The 26,694-nt window shown below is 39.4% G+C and overlaps 1 protein-coding gene across 2 annotated transcripts in view; it reads right to left on the reverse strand.

The window, feature by feature from the left end:
• Nucleotides 1-2,440: 2,440 nt before the first annotated feature.
• Nucleotides 2,441-26,694, reverse strand: part of LOC118797914 (rho GTPase-activating protein 6-like) — a 136,406-nt gene continuing 112,152 nt past the window's right edge. For both annotated transcript variants that reach the window (XM_036557214.1, XM_036557215.1), the window contains exons 4-13: nucleotides 23,447-23,721; nucleotides 22,619-22,814; nucleotides 22,425-22,480; nucleotides 18,049-18,199; nucleotides 16,151-16,299; nucleotides 13,582-13,761; nucleotides 11,599-11,690; nucleotides 10,486-10,769; nucleotides 10,313-10,393; nucleotides 2,441-6,777 (exon numbers count right to left, since the gene is read on the reverse strand). In XM_036557214.1, the coding sequence (XP_036413107.1) occupies nucleotides 6,215-6,777; nucleotides 10,313-10,393; nucleotides 10,486-10,769; nucleotides 11,599-11,690; nucleotides 13,582-13,761; nucleotides 16,151-16,299; nucleotides 18,049-18,199; nucleotides 22,425-22,480; nucleotides 22,619-22,814; nucleotides 23,447-23,721 (2,027 nt within the window). In that variant the 3' untranslated portion in view covers nucleotides 2,441-6,214. The remainder of the gene's footprint in view (nucleotides 6,778-10,312; nucleotides 10,394-10,485; nucleotides 10,770-11,598; nucleotides 11,691-13,581; nucleotides 13,762-16,150; nucleotides 16,300-18,048; nucleotides 18,200-22,424; nucleotides 22,481-22,618; nucleotides 22,815-23,446; nucleotides 23,722-26,694) is intronic.

Here is a 26,694-nt window from a genome sequence, read left to right on the forward strand (position 1 = left end):
CCAGTTGGCGCGCTGGTGTTTTAATTGCTTTAAAATCATGTCAGACTCAGGAAAACGTGCTTCACATGTGCTTATAAAGGAAGCGGCGAGAGGAAGACGTCGTGTTCTGAGACTCATAAGATGGACGTCCGTCCCACCGCCGACCTTTAAAGATCAGAGCATAAACTTCGTCTCCTCTGCAGAGCCGTTTCTGCTCCGCCATGCTGAACGGTATAAACTTTCGCCTTGACGCGACGCACATGCGCAGAACATACTTACACGTTCCGATTGGAATGTAATCGGATTCAGGCGTTTACATGGCTATTATTCTTCTATTTAACGGATTATTTAGAAGTTTACCCACCTCGTTCAATCGGATATAAATTGTATTCCGAATGGCCTCAATCGGACTAGACTATTCCGATTGAGGTGTTTACATGGACGTGTTCTATTTCGATTGAGCTATTAGTCGGATTATTAACGGATTATCAGGCTGCATGTAGACGTGGCTAGTGTGTGAAATTTCTGTCCTGCTAGATCTGCCCCGGCAAATGTAAGTGCTTCACAAAATGGGCTTCCACGGCCAATGGACAATGCCAAACGGGGTGTAAAGCACACCACCATTTGACTCTGGTGCAGTGGAAACATATTCTGTGGAGTGACTAATCACGCTTCTCTATCTGGCAGTCTGATGGACGAGTCTGGTTTTGGCGAATGGCGAGAGAACATTACCTGCCTGACTGCATTGTGCCAACTGTACAGTTAGGTGCAGGAGGGGTAATGCTGTGGGGTTGTTTTCAGGGGTTGGCCTAGGGCCCTTAGTTCCAGTGGAGGGAAATCTTAATGCTTCAGCAGACCAAGACATTACAGACAACTATATGCTAACTTGTGGGAACAATTCTGTTCAAGCATGACTGAGCCCCAGTGCACAAAGCAAGGTCCATAAAGGCGTGGTTGGGTGAGTTTGGTGTGGAGGAACTTGACTGGCCCACACAGAGTCCTGACCTCAACCCCATCAAACAGATTGTGAACCAGGCCCTCTCGTCCAGCATCAGTGTCTGACCTCACAAATGCTCTTTTGGATGAATGGGCAACAATTCCCACAGACTCAGTCCAAAATCTTGTAGAAAGCTTCCCAGAACAGTGGAAGCTGTGATAGCTGCAATGGGGGGACTAACTCCATATTAATGCCTACAGATTTAGAATGGGATGTTATAAAAGCTCCTGTAGGTGTAATGTGCAGGTGTCCCAATACTATAGTGTATGTGCCCTCATATTGCTGCTGCAGCCTTTATGATCACAAACAAAGAACCAAAGACAGGTCAGTCATCCTGCCTCCATAATACAGCAGTACAGAAACATCACATTATTTATTTTAACCTTTTCAACTACTTGAGACCACCGGTGGTTCCAAAACGCACTTCGTCATATTCTTCATAACTGTCATATTTCATAAGCTACATTCAAAAGGTGGGTGTCATATGAGAGCTGTGACTGTCTTCTTTCCAGTCAAATAGATGGGTAATGTAATTTTAAACCCTTATAATAAAAGAAGCTGAACTCACAATTTTTTATTTCTACTGAAAGTTGACCCATTTTTCCACAAATCTGGGCTATAATCTATAAACAGATGGCGTCTCTTCAGTGATCTGCTCTGTAAAAATTATTTTTATAAAAAAATACAGAGAGTGTCTAAGATTTTTGGCTTTCAGCAGTAAATTAAGAAAATTTAATAAATAAATAAAATAAAAATTTACATTTATTTCATGCAGTTACTGAATAATTTGCCTTACGATTTGGTCATGTAAATTCAGATGGACAAACCAAAATATACCCTGGTGAATAAGAGGTAAAACTTGACAAAATCCTGTTGGTCACTGTCAGAAAAAGGTGCTGTATAAGTACACTTTTGTTCACCAATGTATTATATAAATATACCCTCAAAGGGACGGCACTGATCTTAAGGCTCGGTTGTGTTCCTTAAATGATTTTGGGGTACACTCCATTACTTCACTCTAAGGACTGATTTGGAGTCTAAATGATGTACACATGCATCATGGCAATATGTGTGTATAAGGTGCGAGACAGGGAAATGTCTGAGGGGGTATGGGACTGTTTGGGATTCACTGTTCTGGTTTAACATCTTACTGCTGATTATCACTTCAAACCTTAAACCTTCATGTATATTTTTAAAAATTCAGCTTAGATTTCAAACTTTTGGAATGTAGTCTGTCTGCCTGTCTGTGACTTGACCCGTGCTGTATGTTCTTGGATTAGCATCCTAACTGCCAAATGTATCCTGCCATCATTTGGCCCCCATTCATCCCAGATTTTAAAAAAGTAAAACTTTATAAATTTCATTTAACTCCCTGAAACACAATTCTTGTTTTCTCATTTATTATAATGAGACTTGCTTAAAACAACAAAAACAAATAAAACACAATATTTAAATACCAAAGCAAGCTTCACGGCAAAAGTCAGATCATACAAAAAAAAAATCTGTTTGGAGTACAAACTGTTCCTTAATACAATACTGACTAATATTGAAGTAATAACATCCTTATACTTTATATTTGGGCTTACAAAATCATTAACATAATTACACAACAATGAAAAAATTCTGTAAGTAATATTGCTGAGAAAACATTTGGCACAGGACACAGCCAGGATCAACATTAAACCACAGTAAAAGCTCTGAGATTTTTGGAATGTTCTCCCAAAATGGCAACACTGTTAGTACATCTCACAAAACAAGCTGATATTATAGCCAGTCTGAGCGTTTCTGAGCCAGTGAACAATGCATGGCAAGCCAGATATTTAATAACGAACTGGAACAACTGCTGCCACCAAAAGGATTTAAAAATATATGTCAGTAACCCAGAATGCAACATTTGCAGGCAAATATGTACACCACAGTGAAGGCAGAAGATCGAGAGACACATTTTCAGATCATGAAACCAGATTTAATGGGAGAAAAAAAATCATCAAACCTGGCAGCTGTGATGACGTTATTATCATCAGAATGAAATAAGTTTAGCTGAAACCAAGTCATGGGATAGCATGTTAACTTTGTAATCAGCCCTAAAAGAGATGGACAGTGTGAGTGAAGGGGTTAGCATGCTAACCCATAAATCCAAACTAAGGGTCTGTAATAGGGAGACTAGCCTGTCACTAAAACAGAGCATGAAAGATCCTAAGAACATTTTTTACATTTTCCTCTACAAGTGATTCAAGCCCACTGAGGTGAGTGTTCCTTGGTTCAGTAACAGCTAGCTGGGTGCTAATCTGTTTAATGACCAAAGAAGACACTAATAGCAGAGTTCAGTGTGCAAAACGGTTCAATACAAACACAATCTTGTCATGATTTTACTCTACTGAGAGCCAATGACATTATAGCTGTTTACACTATGCAATAAATATCTATTATATCTTTAATATCTGTTTCTAGAGCTCCTGTGAAAGACCATACAGAGAAAAAGAATGAAGCATTTAACAAAGAATTTAAGTTACATTTCAGTAGGGAAGAGTGTGGCACAACCTAACGTGGTAAAATGCAGCACAGATTTTTTAGATAGTTGTAGTCAAACTGGATCAAGTTGAATGTGCGTTTGGTCTCCCTCTCATATTCCCATAATCCTCAAACTCTCACCGCATTCTGACAAACATTCCTCCATACAGACTGTTTCCGTACCATAAATGTACCCCTTTATTATGTCTTTTTTGATTACTGAACTGTAGCACCATTTTGAAGCTTAAATAACTCACAGTGAGAGCCAGTCTTAAGTCCAGCCGTGTGGCAGGGCTGATTTTAACAGTGTCACAATTAATGCTCCCAAAGTAAACAATGAAAGAAATCCATACAACTACTACCACTACTACTACTACACACTAGAGATGTCATATAAATAAAATAGAATAATATTTTCTAATGCTAACATTTTGCTGTTGAACTTTGTGGTTTAAAATACCTTTGACAGGTTTTGACAACCTCTTTATACCAATGATATTTATTTAGAATTAATTGTGTTTGCATCAGTTTGCCAGATTTTTCTACCAATTGTTACAACCAGCCCTTCATCTGACAATTAACCCCATCTGTGGGCCAAAATGTGCCCCCTCATGTCTCGTTTGACTGAAATGTTCTGAAATAGCAGGTGCTGGAAACAAATGTTTTCATTTCTTACAGAGATGTGAATGTACAAAGAAAAATATTGAACTTGCTCAAATATTACAATTATTTTGCCAAAACCAAGATGTGTTAAGTTGTGCCTCACTCTACCCTACAAATCTGACATAAGTTGTCTTGAACAAAGCTACCACAGAAACAACTACAATGACAGTTGTTGGCTCTCAAGCTTGATTAGTTTAAGACCTCTTAATGCTTTAAAACAGGTTGTATGTGCTATTAATTTAACATAATGCACTGGATGCAAAGGTCAGAGATTTAATTATTTAATTTCCAGTCTGAACAGCCATTAAGTACATGCTATTTATTTTTCAGGTGTTAGTTCTGAGGATATCAGATAGAAGATAATTTATGTGCATAAGAAGAAAAAAAGAAGTTTCCAAACTGAAGATCAACAAATTAATTAAAGTTACAGATAAAATGGGTCTCCTAACAATCAAGCAAAACCTGGTAGACAACAAACACTGTCACCATCAGATAAAGAGTACTTAAAGCTTTCAGAAACTGTAATAAAGGAAAAGGGTGGACACAGTAAATACTGAAAAATGTTGTTTTATTTAGTGTTTTTTTTTTTTATAGTTTTCTGTTAAATATGTTTCTGCCTCTTTATGACACTGAAAAATGAGTAACTTGTACTTAATGGTCGTTTTGACTGGAGATTAAATAAGCTAAAGGTTGGACTTCTACGCAGTGCTGTAGATCAGCTGCTTATGTAACCTTTTGAAACATTTTCATCATCCTGAATTTGAAGGAGTGAGACTGTGCTAAAGCGTCTCCAAAAACATTCAAATGGTTGACCTGTAGCTGCTTCTAAGCCACATGATGGGATGGGAAGCAGTACTGTTTAAACATACTATTCCTACGTCCTGCTTCTTTAAATCCTGCATCTGTAAAATGCTCTCAGGCAAGGCTATAAGAAGGCACATAGAGGCAGAGAGTCATCTGAAGTCAAGTTAGCTGAAAACCGAATCAGTCTGGCTGAATGTATGTTTTATTAAGTGCTAAAGGCTTAAATTCATGGCCTAAATGACTGCAGTCTCTTTACCACCCTACTGTAGATATTACAGAATCGCTCTCATACCTTAATCTCATTACTTAAAGGCTGACACCGCATGTCCTGTTTGACATGGCATTACACCGTCCTCGTGTACTTACTGAAATGATAGAGGTAAGATGAGATAATATACATTAAGCTTTAGAGTCATCTTGTGATTTAGCAGCTTTTTGGCAATATTCTTATGGTGTATATACAAAGGGGAACAGAGACTATAATTACTATTCTTTACTGTAATGGTAAGTTCTACCTCATGTCGTATTACTCAGTGCACGAATTGTTAAAAAAAATAAAACAAAAATAATAAAAAGCGGACGTACACAGCAGTTAAACAATAGTCTGAATATACTGTATTTCTCAATTTGTCCATGTAAAAGAACCAATGATTTAATGATTTGACAGTTCAACATTAGGTTTGCGACGGTGTCGGCTACGCTCATTTTTGGTACCTGGTTTTTTGTTCTTTGCTCTGCATCTTTCCATCCACAGCTGAAGTGGATTTGACAGATTTAGAGAACATAGCACCACATCAGTGGCCCAGTTCCAATCTCAATTAAGACGAGCCCTTATATATCCCAGTCTCTTCCACTCAGATGTCTTATATTCTTGATGCAAGGTTATGAGATTTGGTGTTTTTAATGTAACAATCTTTAGTCACTGTTACTTACGGAGCTAAGCGTCAAACAGCTAAGCATCAAAGTGAAACAAATTAGCCTCGTTTTGGAGTTAGAATAAGCAAGGAAAGATGACAGAGGGCTTCATTTTACTGGAATGGAAAGGGCCCGAGCACGACGGTGTGACTTTCAGGTGGTTAGTAATTTTTGCTGCCTTGTCCTCAGTTCCACCTGCTGGGTTACGTCTCATTTGTTTTTGCCATTGAACACAGCCACAAACTCAGCTGCACACGGGCATGAAACAGTGGCTTTTTTTGTATAAACTGTACTGGTCAATCCCAGGTGCCTCTGAGATACCTTTGGGGTCCACAACAGTACTCCTCAGACCAGCGTCTCGGGCAGTGTGTCCGCATTGTCTGAAGACAGGAGCTGCCAGATTTGCCACCTGTCTCTTTGCCAGTCCTGCCACTCTGGGCTCAGGGGAGTCAGAGCGCCCCCTGGGGAGGAGGATGAGTTCTGAATGGCTTTCCCGCTCTGTTGGGGACAGTGCTTAGCTGAGGCCACCGGTGCATGAGACGTTGGGGAAATGGACGAAACTGTTAAAGCAGCTGACCTCAAGTGTCCGTAAGGGGGTGGAGGGGGGCGTGTGTCATTCCTATTGGCTGGTTTAGGGAAAATGGTGGGACTAGGAGTGCTGTGACTGCTTCCGACCGGGAGGTCCTCTGAGCTGCTGGACACCGACTGGCCATCGGGGTTGAGATTCAGACGGAGATGTCGCTGGCCGGACCGAGGGCTGCTGCACGCGCGATTCACTGTAGCATGCTGCCGACAGTCTGTCCCACCCAAAGAGGGCTGTGTCCGCACAAGCTTGGGGTCGCCTTGGTGACTGTCGATCCCCTCCTGCGAGCTGCGGGAGCTCCCCTCGGACATGTTGCCATAGGAACCTGTAACAACAAACCAACATCCACTTCCATTCTTAGCTCATACTGATCGTGAGGCACTGGATGATCTTAGGGTGGAACACAAGAACACAGTGCTATCCATGATTAACTGGACAGCGATAGAGTTGTTGTGGTTTTGCTGTAACATGTTGAATGTGAACTTCTAAGAGCACTGACAACTATATTGGGTGAACCAAATATGAATCAGATGCATAGCTCCATAAATAACTGGCAGACTTAGCCATATGTAGTTGGGCAAAGAGGCCATAAGCAATTACACAAAGAAAACACATTCATGTTTCAACCTAAATATAATATATAAATATTGCTGCTGTCAGAACAAAACCTTGAATCTCCAAAATGGTCACTTTACAGGAGAAGAAAAAACGTACTTTACTTTAAATGTAAGACAATGGAGCCAGACTTCTTTCCAAGTCATTCTAGGTCAATTCTTTTGGTCCATAAATCATGAAATCTACACACAATGTAAAAGGCAACAGAAAAATGAAAAATGGAGATGCAAGGTTTTGTTCCGACAGCAGCGATGTAATATAAATATATTTAGTACATTATCAAGAGCATCAGGCCTCATTTCAGAAAAAAATCACTGAGGGTGCATCAGAAATAAACACTAGGAAAATGCATGTTATAAAATAATAATAATAAAAATGGAGCATGTCCACGATAGTAAGCCTGCTAGCTAAGTTTGATTTATTTCCCCGACTGCAGCAATTGCAGTACAATACACCACTTGCAGTGATACATACTACGTTCTATGTACTTAAAAGGTTCTGTGCATGCTCTGCTGCTGTTTGTAGGTATGAGTTAGCCTGTTGAAATGCATTTTCCCCAAAGCTCCACTGAAGGAGCAAAAAACCTAAACTGAAACCCCATGGAACCCAGTGTGAAGAACATTCCTCTGTATTGCTGTTATAATCTTCACGGCTGCTTTAGTAGAATATATCGGGCCGCTGTCCTACTACATGGTCCAGCTTCATCTCAGTGAGGGTAAGTGATCATATTCCACTCAGAGGTGTAAGTAACGAATTACATTTACTCCTGTTACTATAATTGAGTACAGTTTTCCCTGTAACGTAATCGGTAAATCATAGTACTTTTACTCGTATTTGAGTTATTTTTTAATAAAATACTTTTACTTTGCTACTTTAATTTTCATAACGTTACAGAGTAAAAATAAATTATAAGCGTATCAGCTCAGACACCAATACGAACCAAGGGCGGTTAAAATTAAAAGATTCACCAATCAAAAAACAGCAGCTCCGGCAGGAAAAACAGTACAGAGATGTCCTGTTTAGTGAAGAAGGACAGAGGAGAACTGAACCAGCACACACGAAACCTGCTGAGATCTGCTTTCACAACTCGACTCCAGCCTGAGGCAGCGTTAACCGAGCTAGCTGATCCGAGCTAAACAGGTACCGTGTTTCTTCTTTCTTTATAATGATTCTGTTTATTACATTGGAAATCTGCTGCGTATATTTTATTACAGTGTCTGTCAGACACTTTAGTTAACAGGTGTCGCCCACAGGTTACCGTTTATACAGCCTAGTTTAGCTGCTGTTTTGGAGATGAAGACAAGAAATCTAGTGTAATACAGGATCTTTATCAACTCTGAGCAGTGATTCTGTTGCGCTGTCATTGACAGGCCTGATCTGATCCCTCCCCCCCTGCCCTCTCTCTCTCTCTCCCTCTCTCTGCCTTGGTGTTTGTCTTTAACTGTGAGAGGCTGTGTAGCTGTTTAACTGTGAAAAATGCAGTAACAATGTCTGATTCTGTATGAAGTGATCAGCATGATTAGTGAAATAAATCAATGCTGGGTAAGTTGCTGATGTTGCTGCTGATGTTAATGGTGTAAATGTTCTGAACAGATATCTGTGAAAATATACAGTTTGAAGGCTGTGAGAGGTTCACACCTATTAACGTAAGCTAGAGTCCAGGGAGCTGATGGGCAGCAGGACTGTCACTAAAATCACATTATTAATTAAGCAATTTACTCTTAATTTTGACTCTTTTTTTCTCTTAAATGTACTTATTGAAACAGTAACATCCTCTGCACAGTCTTTCAGGATTCTGAAATACTTTACTGGAAACAGATAAACTAGAACATCTTATATAATCGTCTAACCATGAAATGCATGCAGTGTAATGTTAACCTCATTCCTTACACAGTTCACAGAAAACTGTGTAAATATTCAGTAGCAGTGCGAACTGTGATCAGTCTCAGCTCTCAGAACTTTAGCTTCAGTGTTTTTCTGTACGGATTATTTCCAGTAATGTAGCCGAGTCAGCTCAGAAATATGTTCAGGTTGTGACAGTGGAAATACAACAAAAGTAACTAAGTAACTCAGTACTTAAGTAGTTTTTCAGTGAACTACTTATTTACTCTTACTTGAGTAATTTTATTTACTAATACTTTTACTTGTACTTGAGTAAATTGTCACTACAGTAACAGTACTTGTACTTGACTAGGGATTTTCAGTACTCTTTACAACTCTGATTCCACTGGCAGCAATCCATGCCTTTGCCACCATGTTTCACAGGTGAGGTGATATGCTGAGGATCATAATCAGTCTCTTTTGTTCCTTCAGTTTCCTCATTCCATCACTGCGCTGCAGGTTAATCTTTGTCTCACTTGTCCATCATACTCTACAGTCCTTGTTATCTACTTTTTATTAAACTATAACCTCACCTTTCTGTTCTTGTGGCTTATTAATGATTTGCACCTTGGTAAACGCTCTGAGATAAAGCCGGCACATTCTTCACTTTGTAGTAGTCTTAAGCACATTCTGTTGTCTTTGATCTATTCAGCAGTTTTTTGTTAAAAGTATTCTTCTTCTGAAGGCTGTGTGCTATTACTAACCTCACTACTGCATTCCTGCTTTACTGGCACTGACAGGTCTTTGGTCCCAGTCTCAACAACAGTCAGTTAATATGCGGTAGAGTGAATTTTCCACTGTCTGCTGGGGGTTTCACAGAGTGAAACATGATAGATGAATTCCAGATCAAGGTTACGCATGTGGACATTGCTTTGGACTGCACTCATCTACTCGAGCATCTAAAATTCCTCCAGTAGGGGGAGCTATAAGCATTCAAGTCATGTTTGTCATATGAAGAGAAGAAACAGGAGCTCACAAATGAGGAGCATATAATCGGTAATTACAATTTTTTAAACAAGAAAACACTGTCATATTTTAGATACTTATCAAAATTGTTATTTGCATATCACCCTGTCCAAGTGGACTATATATAAAAAAGGATCTAATTCCAACACAGTCCACAGAATATGTACATACTGCCAAAGATATGTACTTACTGACAATCTGCTCTTTATAGTTATTCTATTGTATTTGTATTGTATTAAAGTATGGCTGAAAAAAGCTGACAAATAGAGCCAACCCAACTATTACCTATTACCTCCATCCAGTTGCTCATGAACTGTAGCTAATATTACATGAAAGCTACTCATGAATGAATGTCTGATTCAGATTAGGCTCAAATTACTCTTTTGCTTGCGCAGTACCTGTATAGGTTTGTTCTTTCAGCCCTGGCTTCAGCGTTGAGTGCCATGCGCCCCAGATGTTGGCATGCTCCTCTGAAATATCTGAAAGAATAAGGATGGATAAAATATTAATATATATATTCTGAACAGATAGCTTCTTATAAATCAAGTGATTCAAGACTGCTTGGTCTCACCCTTTGTTGGGGACCAGGGGTTTGAGACGGTGTCCCTGGTGCGGCCTGTGACTTGGCCCACCAGGGTGTACTGTTCCGGGACGCGGAAGAGTCGCTCAGTGCTAAGGGCTCCTCCAGCACCACTGCCACTGCTGCTAACTCCATCTCCTCCCCTCCTCTCAGACATCACAGGGGAGTTATTGTCATAGGGAGACAACTCACCACTTGACACCTTGTTGGAGTCACTGGATGATCTCCGTTCACTCAGAGAGAAGGTGGTCCCTGAATTTAACAAATCTGGACTCCTGAAGAAGAAAGAATGAGGAGGGGAGGTGTAAAAACACATGAGATACTCATAACTGAAGACCTGCAGCAACTGTATCTGACAGGGATCCATATGTTGGCCTAAACATCTTAAACAGTGAGTTGCATATTAGTTTCCAAGCAGTTACTGAATAAAGAATAAGTAATCTTACAGGATAGTTTCACAGATTTTTCCCCAAATTTATGCATAATTAAATCAAGATAGGTGACCCTTTTTAATGCTTCTAAAAGCTACCTCACAGGAAGCTATTACGAATACATTGCCTAACGCCTCATACATTGTTTTACGGTAGTTTTGAGATAAGGTTTTAGCCTAAAACCAGGATTTGTAAGATAAAATTTTACTAAAAGAAAACATTTTGGCATCTTTTAAACTGATCACTATTTTACCTTTACATATTTTACTATTACAAATAAATGAAGACAAGTGTAGACTTGCGGATAGTTTTGGATAACAAATAAATTGGCTATATTTGCATTGTAGACATGTAATCTCCTGATTTGTTGAGTTTCTTTGAAATGCACCATTTCACACAAAAACCCTGGATTACTTTATTTACATCTGAATGACTGAACTTTGCAGAAATTTTGAAAATGCTATTTACACTATTCCTGTCACTGTGTTCACTAATGGCCACCAGAGGGCGATACACATCCACATATTTGCAGTTACCTTTCTGAATAGGTGTAATCCAACTCATCCATTCTACTGTAACATATGGCCAAAGGCGTCACAGCTACTTTGAGTATGTACATATTCTGTTTATATACATATCTGTTTTTTTAGGTGTTTTAGAACTGTGCACTCACTGTGATGCCTTCCGTCGTAGTAGGTAGTCTACCACATCAGGATCGGTCTCCAACAAGCTCATTAGCACCTCATTTTGCAGATCAGGAGACACCTGCAAATGCAAATAAAGCTATAATGAAATCAAGTACTCTAAGATCATGCACTTTTAGAAGCATGCAGCTGCATCGGCAATGACTCATTCTCAGAGCATCTGTTACTGACAGCAACACAATAAAACATCGTTTTGTTAAGACATACAGTGCTGTTCAAAAGTCAGAGACCAAACTTTCATTTAATTTCCAGTCAAAATGGCCATTGAGCACAAGTTATTCGTTTTTTTAGGAAGAAAGTAGAGAACAAATATTTAACAGAAAATTAGCCCCAAAAACTAAACATAATATTACATTTTTCAGAAATGTTTTTTTCTCAGTATCAGCTTCTTAACAGCTACACATCCTTTCAGCCTCATAGTGTTGAACTGTCTCACAGTGGAAGGATGAACAGAAACACCTGTGGATTTTTTCAGATCTGAATCAAGAGTGGAGCTTGATTTTCTCCTCTCTCTCAAAGATGAAAGTCTCAAGTTCTGCTTATTTGAAGGTGACAGTTCTACCAGGTCTTGCATGGTCATCAGGAGAGCCATTTTCTCTGTAGCTTTTAATCACTTTTAACTACAGTTTTGGAAATTCCTGTTTCTCCCTTATTTTCCTTTGATGTTCCTCACTTGAATGCACTTGAGAAAGAAATTTGGAGGGCAACTAAGGTGTGGTTGGGTAGTTGCTTGTGTGAATGTTTGGGTCCCTTTGAAGCAGAACATAATGTCAATGACTCCTTTGGGAACAGATGTGTTGGGAGAACACTAACTTGTTGCTTTTAAAACTGGAAGAATGGAAAAGTTAAAAAAATGTAATACTTTGTACTTGGCTGTTTGTAAAGGGTGGTCTTTGAATGTTGCACAGTACTGTATAAAAATATGTATAATACATAAGCTACAACTTCTGCAACATATTCTCTAGAGTCCCACAATGGTTCTGGTCGACTCTTAAAGAAAACAGAGTGCAAAGAGTGAAAAGAAAGGGCAGGAGATTTAACCCCTAAAGCCCACTGGCACCGGCTAAAACCTCTCTCTTCACATGCTGGGCCTCTCTGTTAAGCCACTCTGTTCAGGCTCAAATCAGACCAGCTCTGCCACACACAGCACTGTTTGACTTCTACAAGATATGTCTATTGTCTGATAGAGCCTTTAACTGGAGCAGTCTCGTCGACTTGGATTTCAAAAGGCTGATGAAGAGATAGCTGGGATGAGTGAGAGAGAGAGACAGAGACTAGCAAACACTCAATTCTCCCAATCAGGGTTTTTACAGGCATCTATTGTAGCCATGCATGTTAGATGATAGGGGTGTAACAATGCATTGTGACATTGATGTTGCAATGCCAAACTGTGACAGTGTGCATCAACAACTCACTTTAGCAATCCTTCCACCTCCCATCTCTAGCGTTGTTTCTAAGTTGTGCAACAACTTGATAGTATTTTTTTTCATTCATTTTGTTGAAAATACTGTAATAATACTGAATCATGAACCTAGTACCGTAAATTGAATCATGGGCTGAGTGTTTCGATACACTCTTATTAGATGAACATTAGAATGAAAGTCTATCAGCAAGATTAACCCCTAAAAGTCATAGTTAACACACAAAAAGTGGAAATTGATAGTAATTATTTCTCAGTCATGGCTCATGCAGAGAAATTCTGTCACTTGAGTTCATAAGCAGAACAGTCAATATTTTATTTATTTGTGCGAACAGTTTTGTTTTGAAGAAAGAAAAGCTTTATATTTTTTAAATAAAAGAACGATAACAACTCTAGACTTCTAGGTGTCAATCCTGATCTTTTAAAGCTTTTCCTGGAGATTACAGTCTACATCAAACCCAATTACTCTTTCAGAACCAAACACCCTTCCCAATACCACCAGTCATGAACTGCTCTCCGTTTTATTCCTTACCATGAAGAGATCCTCAAAGGTGGCGATCATCCTCTGCACCACGGCGATGACGGCAGTGGATTCCTCAGCCCGAGCGGAGCTTTGAACACTGAACTCTTTGTCTGAGCTCTTCTGTTTGTGCAGCAGGTTTGGCCCAAAGATGGTGGCTAAGTTTATGGATGTCATCTTGTTGCCTGTCACCTGTGGACAGATTCATATAAAACAGAGTGGAACTCGGCACATAAACAGAAACTGTGCACTAAAATAAGCAGAAAATGGCATATTTAGATGTGTTCTCTGTAGAGGATGTGTTAACTTATTTTCACTTAAAAAATAAAAACTTTTGCATATGTCTGTGAATGCTACTAAACTCTACCAATTCACAGCTAAAAATATCTCCTTTGATTTACTCCCAATAATCTCCTTAACCAGCACCGCTGGCTAAGCTTTACTTCCTCTGACCAAATATCCCATCACCCCCCTACCCCGTCGCAGCGGGAACGCAAGTGTGATAAAAGTGCTGATCAGTGTTCCCCTCCCGAGCGTGAAATGAGGCCAGCTTCCTGTGGCCGATGGCAGATAGGGGCAGAGAGGCGTGTGGGAAAGTATAGTGGGCCAAGCCCAGCACGCTGCTCTGGGAGTGAGGCGCTACGAGGACAGACCCAGCCTACAAGACCATGAGTCTAGATTAGGTCCACTTCTCTTCACAGGTTAGCTTTAAGCTACAGCTGCACAAGATTTAGATAATAATGGTACATACTACAAATTCATCATACATTCTATTGAACTTCCAAAAATGGAAATCATTCCATATTTTTCTGTACCGTGATGTTTCAAAGTGAAACAGGGTGTCACAGAGGGTCTCTGAGGTAGCTGAGCACTTTGTCTTAATGACAGGTGGGCGTGGTGGGGGAATGCGGGTGAAACACTATATTACTGGTTAATATTAGTTTAGTAGACACATTGCAGGCTCAAAATAACAGAAGAAAACAGTGTTTTTAAAGTTTAAAAAATAAGTAAATATTCCACTGTGTTCACTGTGGGGTCAGAATTGTTCACTGTGGTGATGACAGGAACCAGACATCTGAACTGTTCAACGCTTATAAGACCTCCTACACAAAAAATATGCTGCAAAATGTCTGAGACATTGTTTTATGATAGATTTCAGAGAAAGTTTTGCCCTTAAACTGCAAAACAGTACCCAAAGATTAGATTTACCACTACTTTATCATCAATGTTGTATATAAAAATTTAGAAGACGTGCAGATTCACTGGTGGTTTTTGATAGTATGTAAAATGGCAATATTTATGTTGTAGACATTCAAGACAAAAATGGACATCTAGTTTAACCAAAGAACTTTTTTCCAAAATATTCCATTGGTTTGCAGTGATGTAATTCTTATTCTAGTGTTCACACTCTTTGTGGATGACCATGCCTTACAATGACCAGTTCTTTATTAATTACAACCTCCTTATTTTACACACCTAATATAATTAACCTTATGAAGCCAATGCAAAATTCTGCTGTTTAATCTGCTTTTCCCATTGATCACGTGTCTTCTCAATGCTGTCGCTTCCTTTATTTCATATGTAAAGAACGTGCTCGAACATGGCCAAAAGATCTTAGACTTCAATGTATTTTGTCTCACAAACTACCTTTTGGAACAAGAAAATACATAACAGCCGTGTTTCACCATTAATCTGATTAAACAAATCAATCCTGATCCAAACTGCACCCTATATAAGTTCAGGCAATCACTTGGGGGGGAAAACACTGTGTGTCTAGCAACAACGGAAACTTGAATGTGAGAATCACAAGCATAACTTTTATCTTGTAGTGTATATTTAAATCCATGGGGTAAATTTAAATCTGAGAAATCATGGTGCTCTTGTTTTCAGACTCTGCCACTGATTTTACAAATGACTTTGAAAATGCATGGGTTCAGTTCATCGCCATGGCACAAATTAATTTTTATAACAGCTGGATAAGCTGTGGATAACAGATGGTGCTTAATGATTCTCTTCTAATGCCCGAAAATGATTTATGATGGTTAATGATCAGTACTTGAAAGCAGAAGATTCTAAGCTAGACCTGTTTTCCTCGTCGGAGCAGCCTACGGACTGAAATCAAGCATATTTACTCAAAGCTATATGTGGGCAGCCTGAGCAAATCACCCTAATTAGCCATGCCATTTAACACTTTTTAATACTACATCCCTTTTTACACATGTAGGACAATGCAAGCTATACTAATCCTTGATAGCCTATGAAGTGCGAAACAACCCAAATCTAGATGCTAATGCTGGATCAACAGATCTTGCTAAGCTACTTATTAGTGCTTAGCAACTGACCTCAAAATTGTAAAGTATTGGGACCATTCAAGCATTACTGAGATCCTTACACATAAATAGAGGACTAACAGGCTCACCAACATTAATACGAATGCATGGCACTGGGTTTTTTCTTGTAAAGCCAACATTGATATGTTGTTCCCCCGCTTGCTCCAAAAATTACAGCTCGTTAGGGGCCCCTGCACTTAAATATACAGATATAAGAAGAGGAACTTGTAATGATTAGATCTGTATCCCACCTCCTGTCCATCTTTGTCATATGCATCATTGGCATGCTGAGCCACTGTGTGCAGAAACTCCAGCAGCCGGTGGAGGGTGTCACTGTTACAGGGCGGCAACAGGTACACTAGCAGCTGTGTGGCTATCTGCTGGTCTTCAGGCTCCATCACTGTTAATGAGAACACAATTGTAAGCAACGTTGAGCTGACTAAGATGTACTACTAGACATTCTGTTCTAACTAGTGTTGCACTAAGAACGATACCATATCAGTATCTGAGCCAATACTGGCGCTTAAATACTGTATCGTTTTGGCAAAAGAGAATACCGATATCACAAAGCTGTTTCAAACGCGCATGCGTCGATACCGGCACACACTTGAGGATCAGGGTCAGAAGATGGAGCTTAACTGAAAGAAACAACACCTTGGTGGTGTGGAATGACAAGCAGCAGATAAAATGCTCATTGCAAATGTAACTGTAATGCCAAAATTTCAAGGGTAGGCACTAGAAGTGGGCAGTATACCTGAGGTATTAGCCATGCACACTGATATAAGCACTGATAATGCAGTGTGCAAACTGGGTAGTCAGGGATTTTTCAGTAATTTCTCATCTCCCTATGTGTAGTCAGTTGCAGTCTGAGTTAATCTTAGTACAGGGTCTTATCAGGGAGCAAACAATAGAGAGGTATATGGGAGGAACAACCGGTCTTTTGGATATGAAACAACACTGAGCACTGTTTTTGTCAGGCCCGGAGAAGCAGCTGTACGCTTACGTGTACACACCACAGGTTTATCTATACGTTGCTTAGCCTTGTTTTTAATATTTTGAATAATTTAAAATTATGCCTAGGGATATTCATTCAAGCTTAGTATTTTATGTTTGTGACTCAGAACACGTTTTTAGCTAAACTAAAATGTTTTAAAAATTGAACTGTATAAATATTAGGATGTATAAGCATCTGTTGAGTGGTTATGTTTGAGTTACTAGAGGTAAGGGAAAAAATTGTATTGGTTCTTCCAAAGTTCTTACTACAGTCACGAGCCTCACACAGCCAAACACCTTCTATCAGAGCATAACTGACAGATTTTTACTCTCAACTCTGAGAGAATCAAGTCTGCTGGATTTCACAATTTTACAGGAGGGGCTGTTCATCTCAAAACAGGTCAGGAGCTGAAATCACAAAAGCTTTTAAAAGAATAAAATCATTTTTGCAAGTGAAATCATCTTAAATGTGGTTGATACATCTAGTATTTCTCATTTTGAAATTGTTGTAAGAATACACAAAAGGTTGTGTAGCTAATTTCAATACATTTTTACTTGTTTTAAGTAATTTTATCTAGTTCAATTGTCTTTTAATTGTCTTTTCAATCGGCAGATAATTGCGCTTGTTTCAAGCATTGTTTCTTTAATTATTTCAGATGAACACTGAGAAATTCATAGTAATGTTAAATGCAATTCTCAAAAATAAATTCTTACATATAGTTTCAGATAGCCTTATTTATTGTATTAAGTGAGCTCTTGGGTTATTTATCATGCAGCCTTGACTAGATAGCATGATTACCGTAAACAGCATGAGACACATGGAGCTGGCTTTCACCATTATGCTAAAGCTTGTAAGACAACATAAACATTAACTACAAAACTAGAGAACATAACATAAACACATCTTTGTTAGCTAGCAAGCTAGCCTGCCAGCTTCAGCAGCGTCCGAGCAAATGCGTTGTCTTAACTGTGGCTAGAGCTTTAGTTCTTAGCTCCCTCAGTCTAAGACAAATATGCGGCTATCATTAGATTGTTTTTTAAGGCACTTTCAGCAGTCTAGCCCCAGTTCTATTCTGCAGTTCTCTCTTTACTAAGAGGCTAAGAAAAGGCTCAAGCTGGGTATGTTGTCTGAATGTTGTGATAAGGTTTTACTCACACATGGTGTTGATGAAGGCAGTGTAGAGCTCCTTGGTGAGGAGTGGGTCAGGCATGTCCCTCAGGAATTCCTTCAGCAAGGCAGCCACGTCATGGACACTGTGCTCCTCATCCAGCTGCACGTCCACACCCCGATCAAACTCCTCCCGCAGCTGCGGCAAAGAGACATGCATATTAATGCAATTACGCTCAGATGGAAACGTCTAAACACTGAGACTGAATCCAGGCATGTAGTGTCCACATGTGCAAGTTCACGAATAAAAACACATCAATACCGCCACAGATGAAGACATGCATTTTTAGATGATTAAACATATGCACAGGCACAGTAATGGCTTTCTCTGCATGTGTTTTTACTCATCTGTGTTTTTTTTCCATTCTCTCTGTCACTGTCTTTTAGGGCCACTGTTTCTTAATGAAGCCTCCTCAGCAAGCACATTTTGGTAAAACTTTACTTGAACCCTGACTCATAACATAGACATAACCAAGTCTTATGTCATATGCTGTCATGAGTTGTCATGACAGATTTTATTCAGTAATATAAGTGCCATGACAGCGTATGTCATACACCAGTTTTTGCTAAGTGACATGAAACATTGACATCTGTCATAACAATCACTGGTAATGGTCAGAGGTTTGGACTGGAGTCATATGACTTGGACTCGAGTCCGACTCGACAAAATCACTCGACTTTGACTTGAGCCTCATGACTTGAGACACAAAGTGGAAGACACGTAGAGAGGAGTCTGACTGCAGACAGGACGCTACACAGCTGTTTACTTTTCTTGTGAAAGGATTTGTTTCCTGTTGTTAATCTGATGTACAACAGCATCCTCAAATGTCTGTTACTGTGCTGATGTTAGGCTTATTTTATTTCAGAAGACAAGTGAAGCGTTAGAATTCAAGTTCGCCTCCATTAACTAGAAACAAGCAAAGCGTCAATAGCATCAATAAGCCCTCATTCAGTGCTTCGACTCTTAAACGTACCAGGCGAAGTGACCGTTTCCCTCATGGTAGCAAAACAAACGAAAGGCAGCTCTCTCTACATGACCGATTTTAACAGCTTCTGCAGTTAAAAATGCAACATTTACACAAAACTTAAATTTACTTTTTATTCGCCAGCTTCATAATCGAAATTGCCATTCAACTTTAAATTGGTGCAGCAATTAGGGGCCAGAACGTAACTGCTGCACCATTTAAAATTTTAATAATAAGCTGGCTAATAAAAACTTCAGCTTCATATATTTTCCATCATTTTGCTGTTTTTTCTGCTAAGTTTGTTCAGCTCAGTCATTTTGGTTTCTATCGTTGTCTAACTTCAGTTCAAACTAGCGGCTGTTTTTAGTTTAATGAGCTAGTTTTAGTGCTGAGCTGGTTTTGATTTTAATCCTATGTGTCCAATGTTCCCAAAAATGATCACGTTATCTCCAAATATCATTTTTAAATAAGATTAATAGTACTTCTTTTTCAAAGAAAAAAAAATATTTTTAATGTGTAGTTGCACTACTCTTGTATACCATTATGTCAGTGATGGTTATCTGTGTACCATGGATTTTGTATTTTATTTAGACAGGTGATAATACTAATGTACAGCCACACACTACTGACATGCTGTCATTAAAATACTGTGTTACTGTTACCATCATTTTTGGTGTCCAGTGTTGAAATAGCCTTAATTAGCTGAAGAACGCATACTGACTTGTTTAGGACAAAGATTAGGACTTGAGACTCAACCTGAGACCCTCCTGTACTGACTTGGGACTTGAATTGAGACTAGACTGTCTTGACTTGGGACTTGTTACTTGCAGCTCAGCAACTTGTTCCCATCTCTGGTAATGGTAACATGACAAGGTTATACTTGTCATAATGTATCATGACAGCTCATGACAGCATGTCCATGGCATGGTTATGGCAATGCTATGTAGCAGGATTCAAGTAAAGGGTTACCCACATTTCAAAATGATGAACAAAGTTGTAGATGATACTAAATATAACAGAAGTTATAATATTTATAGAAGTTATAATAAACCATGTTTAAAAAGTATTTAATATTTAAAAATTCTCTAGGCAAGGCAAAAAAAAAAAAGTAAATAGATGTTGCTAGATGAATGCTTTGGTATTCTAGGTGGTTGCTTGTTTGTTGGTAGGATATTGCTAGGTGGTTGCTATAGTATTTTAGATGGAGGACAAAATAAAGGTTAGTGAAAAAGTACAAGGAGGCTGAGTGGTTTGAATTGTTTACTGCATGGCTACTTGCTGAAATGTGAGGAATTCCCCTTTAAGAGTTGAGAGAGTGACTAGAGGCTAGAATTCATGCTTTGATAATCTAAGAATGTGCATGGCTTAGCTAAGTCCAGTGGAGTCATGGACAGTGGACACCTTGAACAAGCTGAGGAAGCAGAACGAACACCATGGTTTACTGCTTGTTCAACTGATAAGAACATTCTACACACAGATTACAAAGGCCTTGATCTTTTCATAGCAAAGCAGTCAAATTGTTTTGTTCCTCTTTGAGTATTTTTGTGAGAAATGGAAATTGACTATAAAGTAATAAAACATGTTATGTAAATTAACATAACACTCACAGTGTGTGCTGTGACGCATGTGTGTATCATATTTTGCTTTTTTAATCATTTTTTCCTTGTTCCTTGGTAGGTCTTTCCCAAAAAACACATGCTGTGTGACCTTTTGTAAAGGCGTCTCTCCCACCACTAGAATTCATCCAACAGGTTCTACTCTCAGCATTACTGCTTCCTTTGCAATCTGATTCTGATGCACACTGAGACTGCGTGATACTTGTTTACTTATTGTGGAATAAAGCCGCTGTTTGCTCTAAGCTGGTGTTTTTCCAGAGTACTGAATGTGCGTCAAGCTGAAGAGGACTGTAATTTTCCAAGGGAAAGGGACACATTTGCTTTGGCTAATGTGAACTCCTGAAATGCGACCCTTCATTGGGAAAGCAACTTGTTGACAAAAACTGTTTTTCAGAAAAAAAGTACCATTCACTGACGAGACAAGCTGGCAGTGCTGTGAATGAAAGATAAAATCGGCCATTGTTGTGTTGTAGAATTGCAAAATGAGTGGCGAGAGGAAAGCCGTCATAGGGTTATGTTTTCTTAGCAAAAAAAAGGCATGGCACTCTCACCAGCTTCACTCACTCTCTCTCACATGAAAACCTTTGTTTTCAGTCAAAACAACTTTGTGATTAAGAAATGATTATAATGTCTATCTAGACCTTCCACCAGATTCACATACTCTGAACAAGTATTGCACTGACTTACTCGACTCTCAAGTCAGATAAAGTGGCAAAAAAAAACAAAAAAAAAAACAACAGAACACACGTAGAAAGGTGCGGTTCCTAAACAAAATGCAGTCTGATTCCCAGGGAATTGTTATTGCTAGGGTGTTGTTAATGTTTGCTATGGTTATTTTGGGTGGTTGTTAAGTGGTTGCTAGATTGTTCCACGGGCACTGCTAGATGGTTGCTAGGGTGTTGCTAAGCAGTTCATATGTCCTCCCAGGTGGTTGCTAACATTCTACCAAAACCTGGACCTAATATTCAGGGGCTGTCTTGTTGATGATTTCTGCAGGATGAGTAAGCAGACAAATATCTGGAATAAAAGTTAAATAAACACAGTGTTGCACATTGCACAATCACTAATTACAGTGTGATGTTTATCAACTTCACAGAATTCTTGAATACAACATCTGAAGATATGTTCTGGTGAATAGTTTGTCATATTTAAATCCTTATTTTATTATTATTTTATGTAAAGTGAAAGAAAAGCTTTGACTGGTCGTATATGTCATAATCTTTCCATGTGGAAAGAATGTACACTACTTGATCAAGTTCATTCAATGTCACTTTTTGCAGTATGCAGTACGGCTAAAATGAGCATCTCATGAAAGAACATCCCAAAGAGCATATCCAAGAGACAAATGTCTTCTTTCCAATGCTACAGAAAGACAATACGCATCTATGGAAAAGATCACACAATAGATAGCAAGGCTGCAATCCCATCAAGGCAAACCACTTCAGAGAAGACCCAATAAACCAAGACTTAAAAAAGCCTAGCATCACCCAGAGACACCTCAGAGTAGCAGAGTAATTGTTCCAAAGACAAGAGCACTTTAGAAGACAAAAGGCTGCGTTGATTACTTCAAATGACATTGAGTTAATCCTGCTTATCATTAAGAAGATCCAAGGTGAATTCGATTATATAACCCCCTCTTCGTAAACACGGCCCCACTTCATAAAGCTTTCATTTACCACTTCAGTGCGAGAGGCTGGAATATAAATGCATGAGAATCGGTGGAACACTGACACTTCATGATGCATCGTGTGGTGTGGAGTGGGAAGTGTGTTTACACTCCTACCTGCCTCACTCTCTTCTTCGAGCTGCCCACTCTGAAGATCCCTACCGTTTGCAGACCTACATGAAAGAAAGTACAGTTCAACCATCTGTACCTGATTTCGGTTTACCACATAACTCACGTGTTGAGAAGTTTATTTGCCCGAGTTTTACAGCCTACTGCTTCATGCACAATTGCAGAATTTCTACCACACATACCGTACTTCTCAAGGTGCTGGCAGCAGCTGTCCACCACGCGTGGCACCTGCCTGTAGATGGGGTTCAGACTCAGCCTCTTATCCCGATGCTTCTCCTTCTTGCTAGGTGTCTCGGCCGGCAGGGACAGCTGCAGGGCCTCCAGCAGACGAGACTGGTTATCGTCCAAGTCGGTGATGGAGTCCACTGACATGCCACCCTGCCAAAGACATTGCAGTCATCGTTTACATGGGTTACAGTGAGTTTTGTGTTCAAGAAATTGCACCCTCCTGCCAAATTCAAGGACTTTAATTCCTCTATGGCCATTTTATTCTGACTGATGTAACCACAAAGACCCTATTCAGGTCTGAATCAAGTTTATAAACTTAACAGTTTGTAAAATATACATGATTTTCCTCTCTTAATTGCACCTTATTGCTTACACAATAATATAGGAATCATCTCAGTATTGGCAGATGATTTCTAAAAAAAAGATTCAAATTGGACAGATGTTTAGATTTGGCTGATATTTCAAACTTTGCTGATGTATTTATTGTACTCCAGAAGAGATGAATGGTTAGGTGATGCTAGGCTACTGTGGTAAAATGTCTGGATTTTATTCATTTTACTGCATTTGTAACCTTACCGAGGTAAAACATTCCTCTGCAAAGCCAATCCAGATAGATTTAGTCCCAATTTATATATTTTATAAATGTTTATGCATCGAAAAAAATATCAGACATTGGCCCACAATTTCCATATTGGTGCATCCCTAATATGTAAGGACATGTGGAAGTACGGTTGTCCTTCTCTCAACAAGTTATGTAAAATGACGAATACAGCTTGGCTCACCCTCCTGCGAGCGCGGGGTGCTGCTTCTGGTGTGTTAGGCGAGGTGGACTCATTAGCAGTCTCTGAAGTGGAGCTGAGGGACGAGTTGCTGCTGGAGAGCTCCTTGGTGGGCCGCTTAGTGGCAAACTGCAGGATGGAGGAGACAAGGTCACTGGAGTCTTTGTGCTCCTCGCGGGGGATGGGATCCAGCCGCTGACCCTCCTGACGCTGCCTGTGCGTCCGGTCGTTGGCAATCACCTGTGACAGGGAGATGCCAAAGGCCTGGGGTGCGTTGTCTGAGAGGAAAACAGAAAGTTTGGAAAGATTCAGTTAATCTGCAGGTGCCAAACCCCATGTTTGTCCATGGTTATATAATATAAGGTGCTTCAGTTTGATGAAATAACAGCAAATTCGTTATCTGAAGCTTCACTCCCATTCATTTTCAATGTGGAGTAGCAGAAAAATGTGTGAGGAATTGGTTTCAGCTGATCACAAACAGCAGCCATGCAGCACTGACCACTGATCAGGCAAAAGCAACAATCCACCATCTATACACAGTGAGGATCTGTCTGGACGAAAGCTCTTGAATTAAACAATAAGACTCACATACTTCTATATACATTAATCACCAGTGTGTGCTTCTAGATGCTGTTGTAAAAAGACAGAAATACAGAAGTCTATCATTCTTCACAGAAATATTTAATTCAAGACAGCTGTTTTAGAACCAAGTTTATGAGAGAAACCTACTAGAATTAGAAGAGAATTTACTGGAAATTAATGATTTCATGATTGACAACTGTCAAGATCAAATGTAGAGTCAGATGAGAAGATGCAGCACAAAATATTCTGTGATGCAGCCACAATATGCGTACCGTCTAGTTATTATTTCCCATATTCTATTTTTTTTTAAAATCTAGAGCAGCATTATGCCCCTGTAAAATGCTTTGGTGGGAAAAATTCATTAAAATCACTCTCATCATCAGTGAACTTCCATATTCTTTATTGTCTCAAGCTGGTTGACAGCTCCACTATTTCACTGTGCATTGTGAGCACATACTGCGGTCATGTCAAGGCACATTTTGTGCTATGCTTTTGACTGTATGTGCTCAGTGTGTTTAAGTACACACTGGTGACTGTTTCATCCACCATAGAATTAATGTAATTCTGGAGATTCTGTGTTGCAGTTTTCCAACATTATGCTAACAGAGACACTGTCCATTAGCATAGAATGATGCCAGATTATTTGCCTTTCCTGTGCATTTTAGTAACCATCTCTATAAAAGGAGGTGTGTTGCTGGTCACGTACATTTCTGAGAACCTTCAAATGTTCTGTATGTGTGCATTTCATTGTGTGCTAGTATGGACAGCTGGCCAGTGAAAATGGTATAGCGTCAGTCGGTTAGATCAAAGGCCATATGCTGTCCTCTGTCGGCAGCCCTGACCAACCAGTGTTTGAGACAAAACAGACATGCTGGGAGAACGAGAGAAAGTGTGTGTGTGTGCATGCATGTGTGGGGGGAACTCTCTAATAAGGCAACGCATTTCAAAGGAGTGGTGGGTTTTGTACATTCCCTTATACAGCCATGAGTAATTAAAGGAACTTCTTGGGCGAGTGAAAAGATTACTACAGTGTGGCCTGTAACAGTAAAAGTAAACATATGTATAAAAGAAAGAAACGGTGGAAATCTGCAGTGCTGCCCTGTAAAAGCTAAATTTTAGTAGTCTAAGACTACTTACTTTTAAAGATGAATCGAATTCCAGTGCTAAATTTGACTGCTTTAATGTTGTTTCTGCACTTAATGCCCTTTAAGACTGAAGGAAGGTGGCATGCTGCCCACTGCAAATTCAGCATCAGAGAATCAACAGTTAGCGGCTCAAAATGACACTAAAACGGCTGGCCATGGCATGTTTAAACAGCGTAATCAGAACCTCTGTCTGACTCAGAGCAGAGTGAAGTTGCTTTAAGCCAGCAAGAAACTTGCAAGAATGAGCTAAATAACACTGTGCAAACAGCAATACGGTGTCAGAAACCATTAGCAAGTGTACCTGAGATAACATGGTTTGAGGCAAGTGTGATTTAGGTATCAGGGTTGTTGACGCTAACAAAAACTATTACCTAAATGAAAACTAGCAGTGAGAAGATGTTCTGGTCTCACTTTATTTGGAGAGTCTACTACAGTCCCCTGTAGATGTTCTACACACATTCATATTGTTAACAAATATCTGTTGAAACTCAGGTGATTCTAAACAGTGATGGGGTTAGGATTTGGACCAGGGTGAGAGTTGAGTTTAGGTTTTGGGTTAAGGTTAGGGTTAGGATGAGAGCCAGGTTTAGAGTCAAAGAAAATTATGGTCAATTTAGTAGATATTTAGTTGAATGTAACCTGAATGTAAATTAAGTATCTACAAAGCATCTAAAGTGGACTATCCAAATAAAGTGTTATGATGTACTGTACTGACTTGTACTGTAATTAAAAAAAACACTTTTTAAAAACAAGAAAATTAAGCAAACTAAAACAAAATACTGTTACAGAGAAACAAGGGTCACTCTCAATGATTTCAGTGTGTGGTCTGGTCTAGAACTGGATTGTTCTCACAATGATAGCTAATGATAAACTTCCATTTCTTATTTATTTTTTACGCTACATTTGCCTTACAGCACAAGTGCAAAACTAAAGAAGCAAACATGTCTTATCTGGTTGGCTGCTTTTGGGGTAGGGGAAAACAATAAAATTTGATTTGTTGCTGAATTGTTGCCATATTCTTTTAACTTGTATCTTAAACTCTGCCCTAAAAGGAAATTGTAACTCTGAAATCTAATTTCACCCTCAATTACATAAACGCTGATTTCTCTTGTCCCCATAACAAACAAAAGAAACAACGTTAGCTTGTCTTTTTCACAGTAGCCTACAGGCATCAAAGGGGTGGAGTAAGGTTTAAACCTGTTTACGCGTTCTCTCCTTGTAAACTTGGTGGCAGCCAGACACAACAGGCCGAGCGAGCCGTGGGACGCAGTGGCTTTCTTTCCATTTTAATTCTTTTCCCTCAAAACTGAGATGCTGTGCCAAACATGCCGTCTGAGACCAACTAGCTCTCGGCCGAGTCCCCTTACAAGGAGAGCTTTTCTAAATATATCACAGTAGTAAATGCACCCCACCCCACCCTTTTTTTCCAGTAGGCCAGATATTACACCTGGGGTTTGACACAGTGGAAGGAACTCTGTCTCCCGTGAAGCTTGGTGAACTGGAAAAATAGTCTGAATCACTGGA

This window comes from Colossoma macropomum, unplaced genomic scaffold (assembly GCF_904425465.1).
Source record: "Colossoma macropomum unplaced genomic scaffold, Colossoma_macropomum, whole genome shotgun sequence".
NCBI classification, from domain to species: domain Eukaryota; kingdom Metazoa; phylum Chordata; class Actinopteri; order Characiformes; family Serrasalmidae; genus Colossoma; species Colossoma macropomum.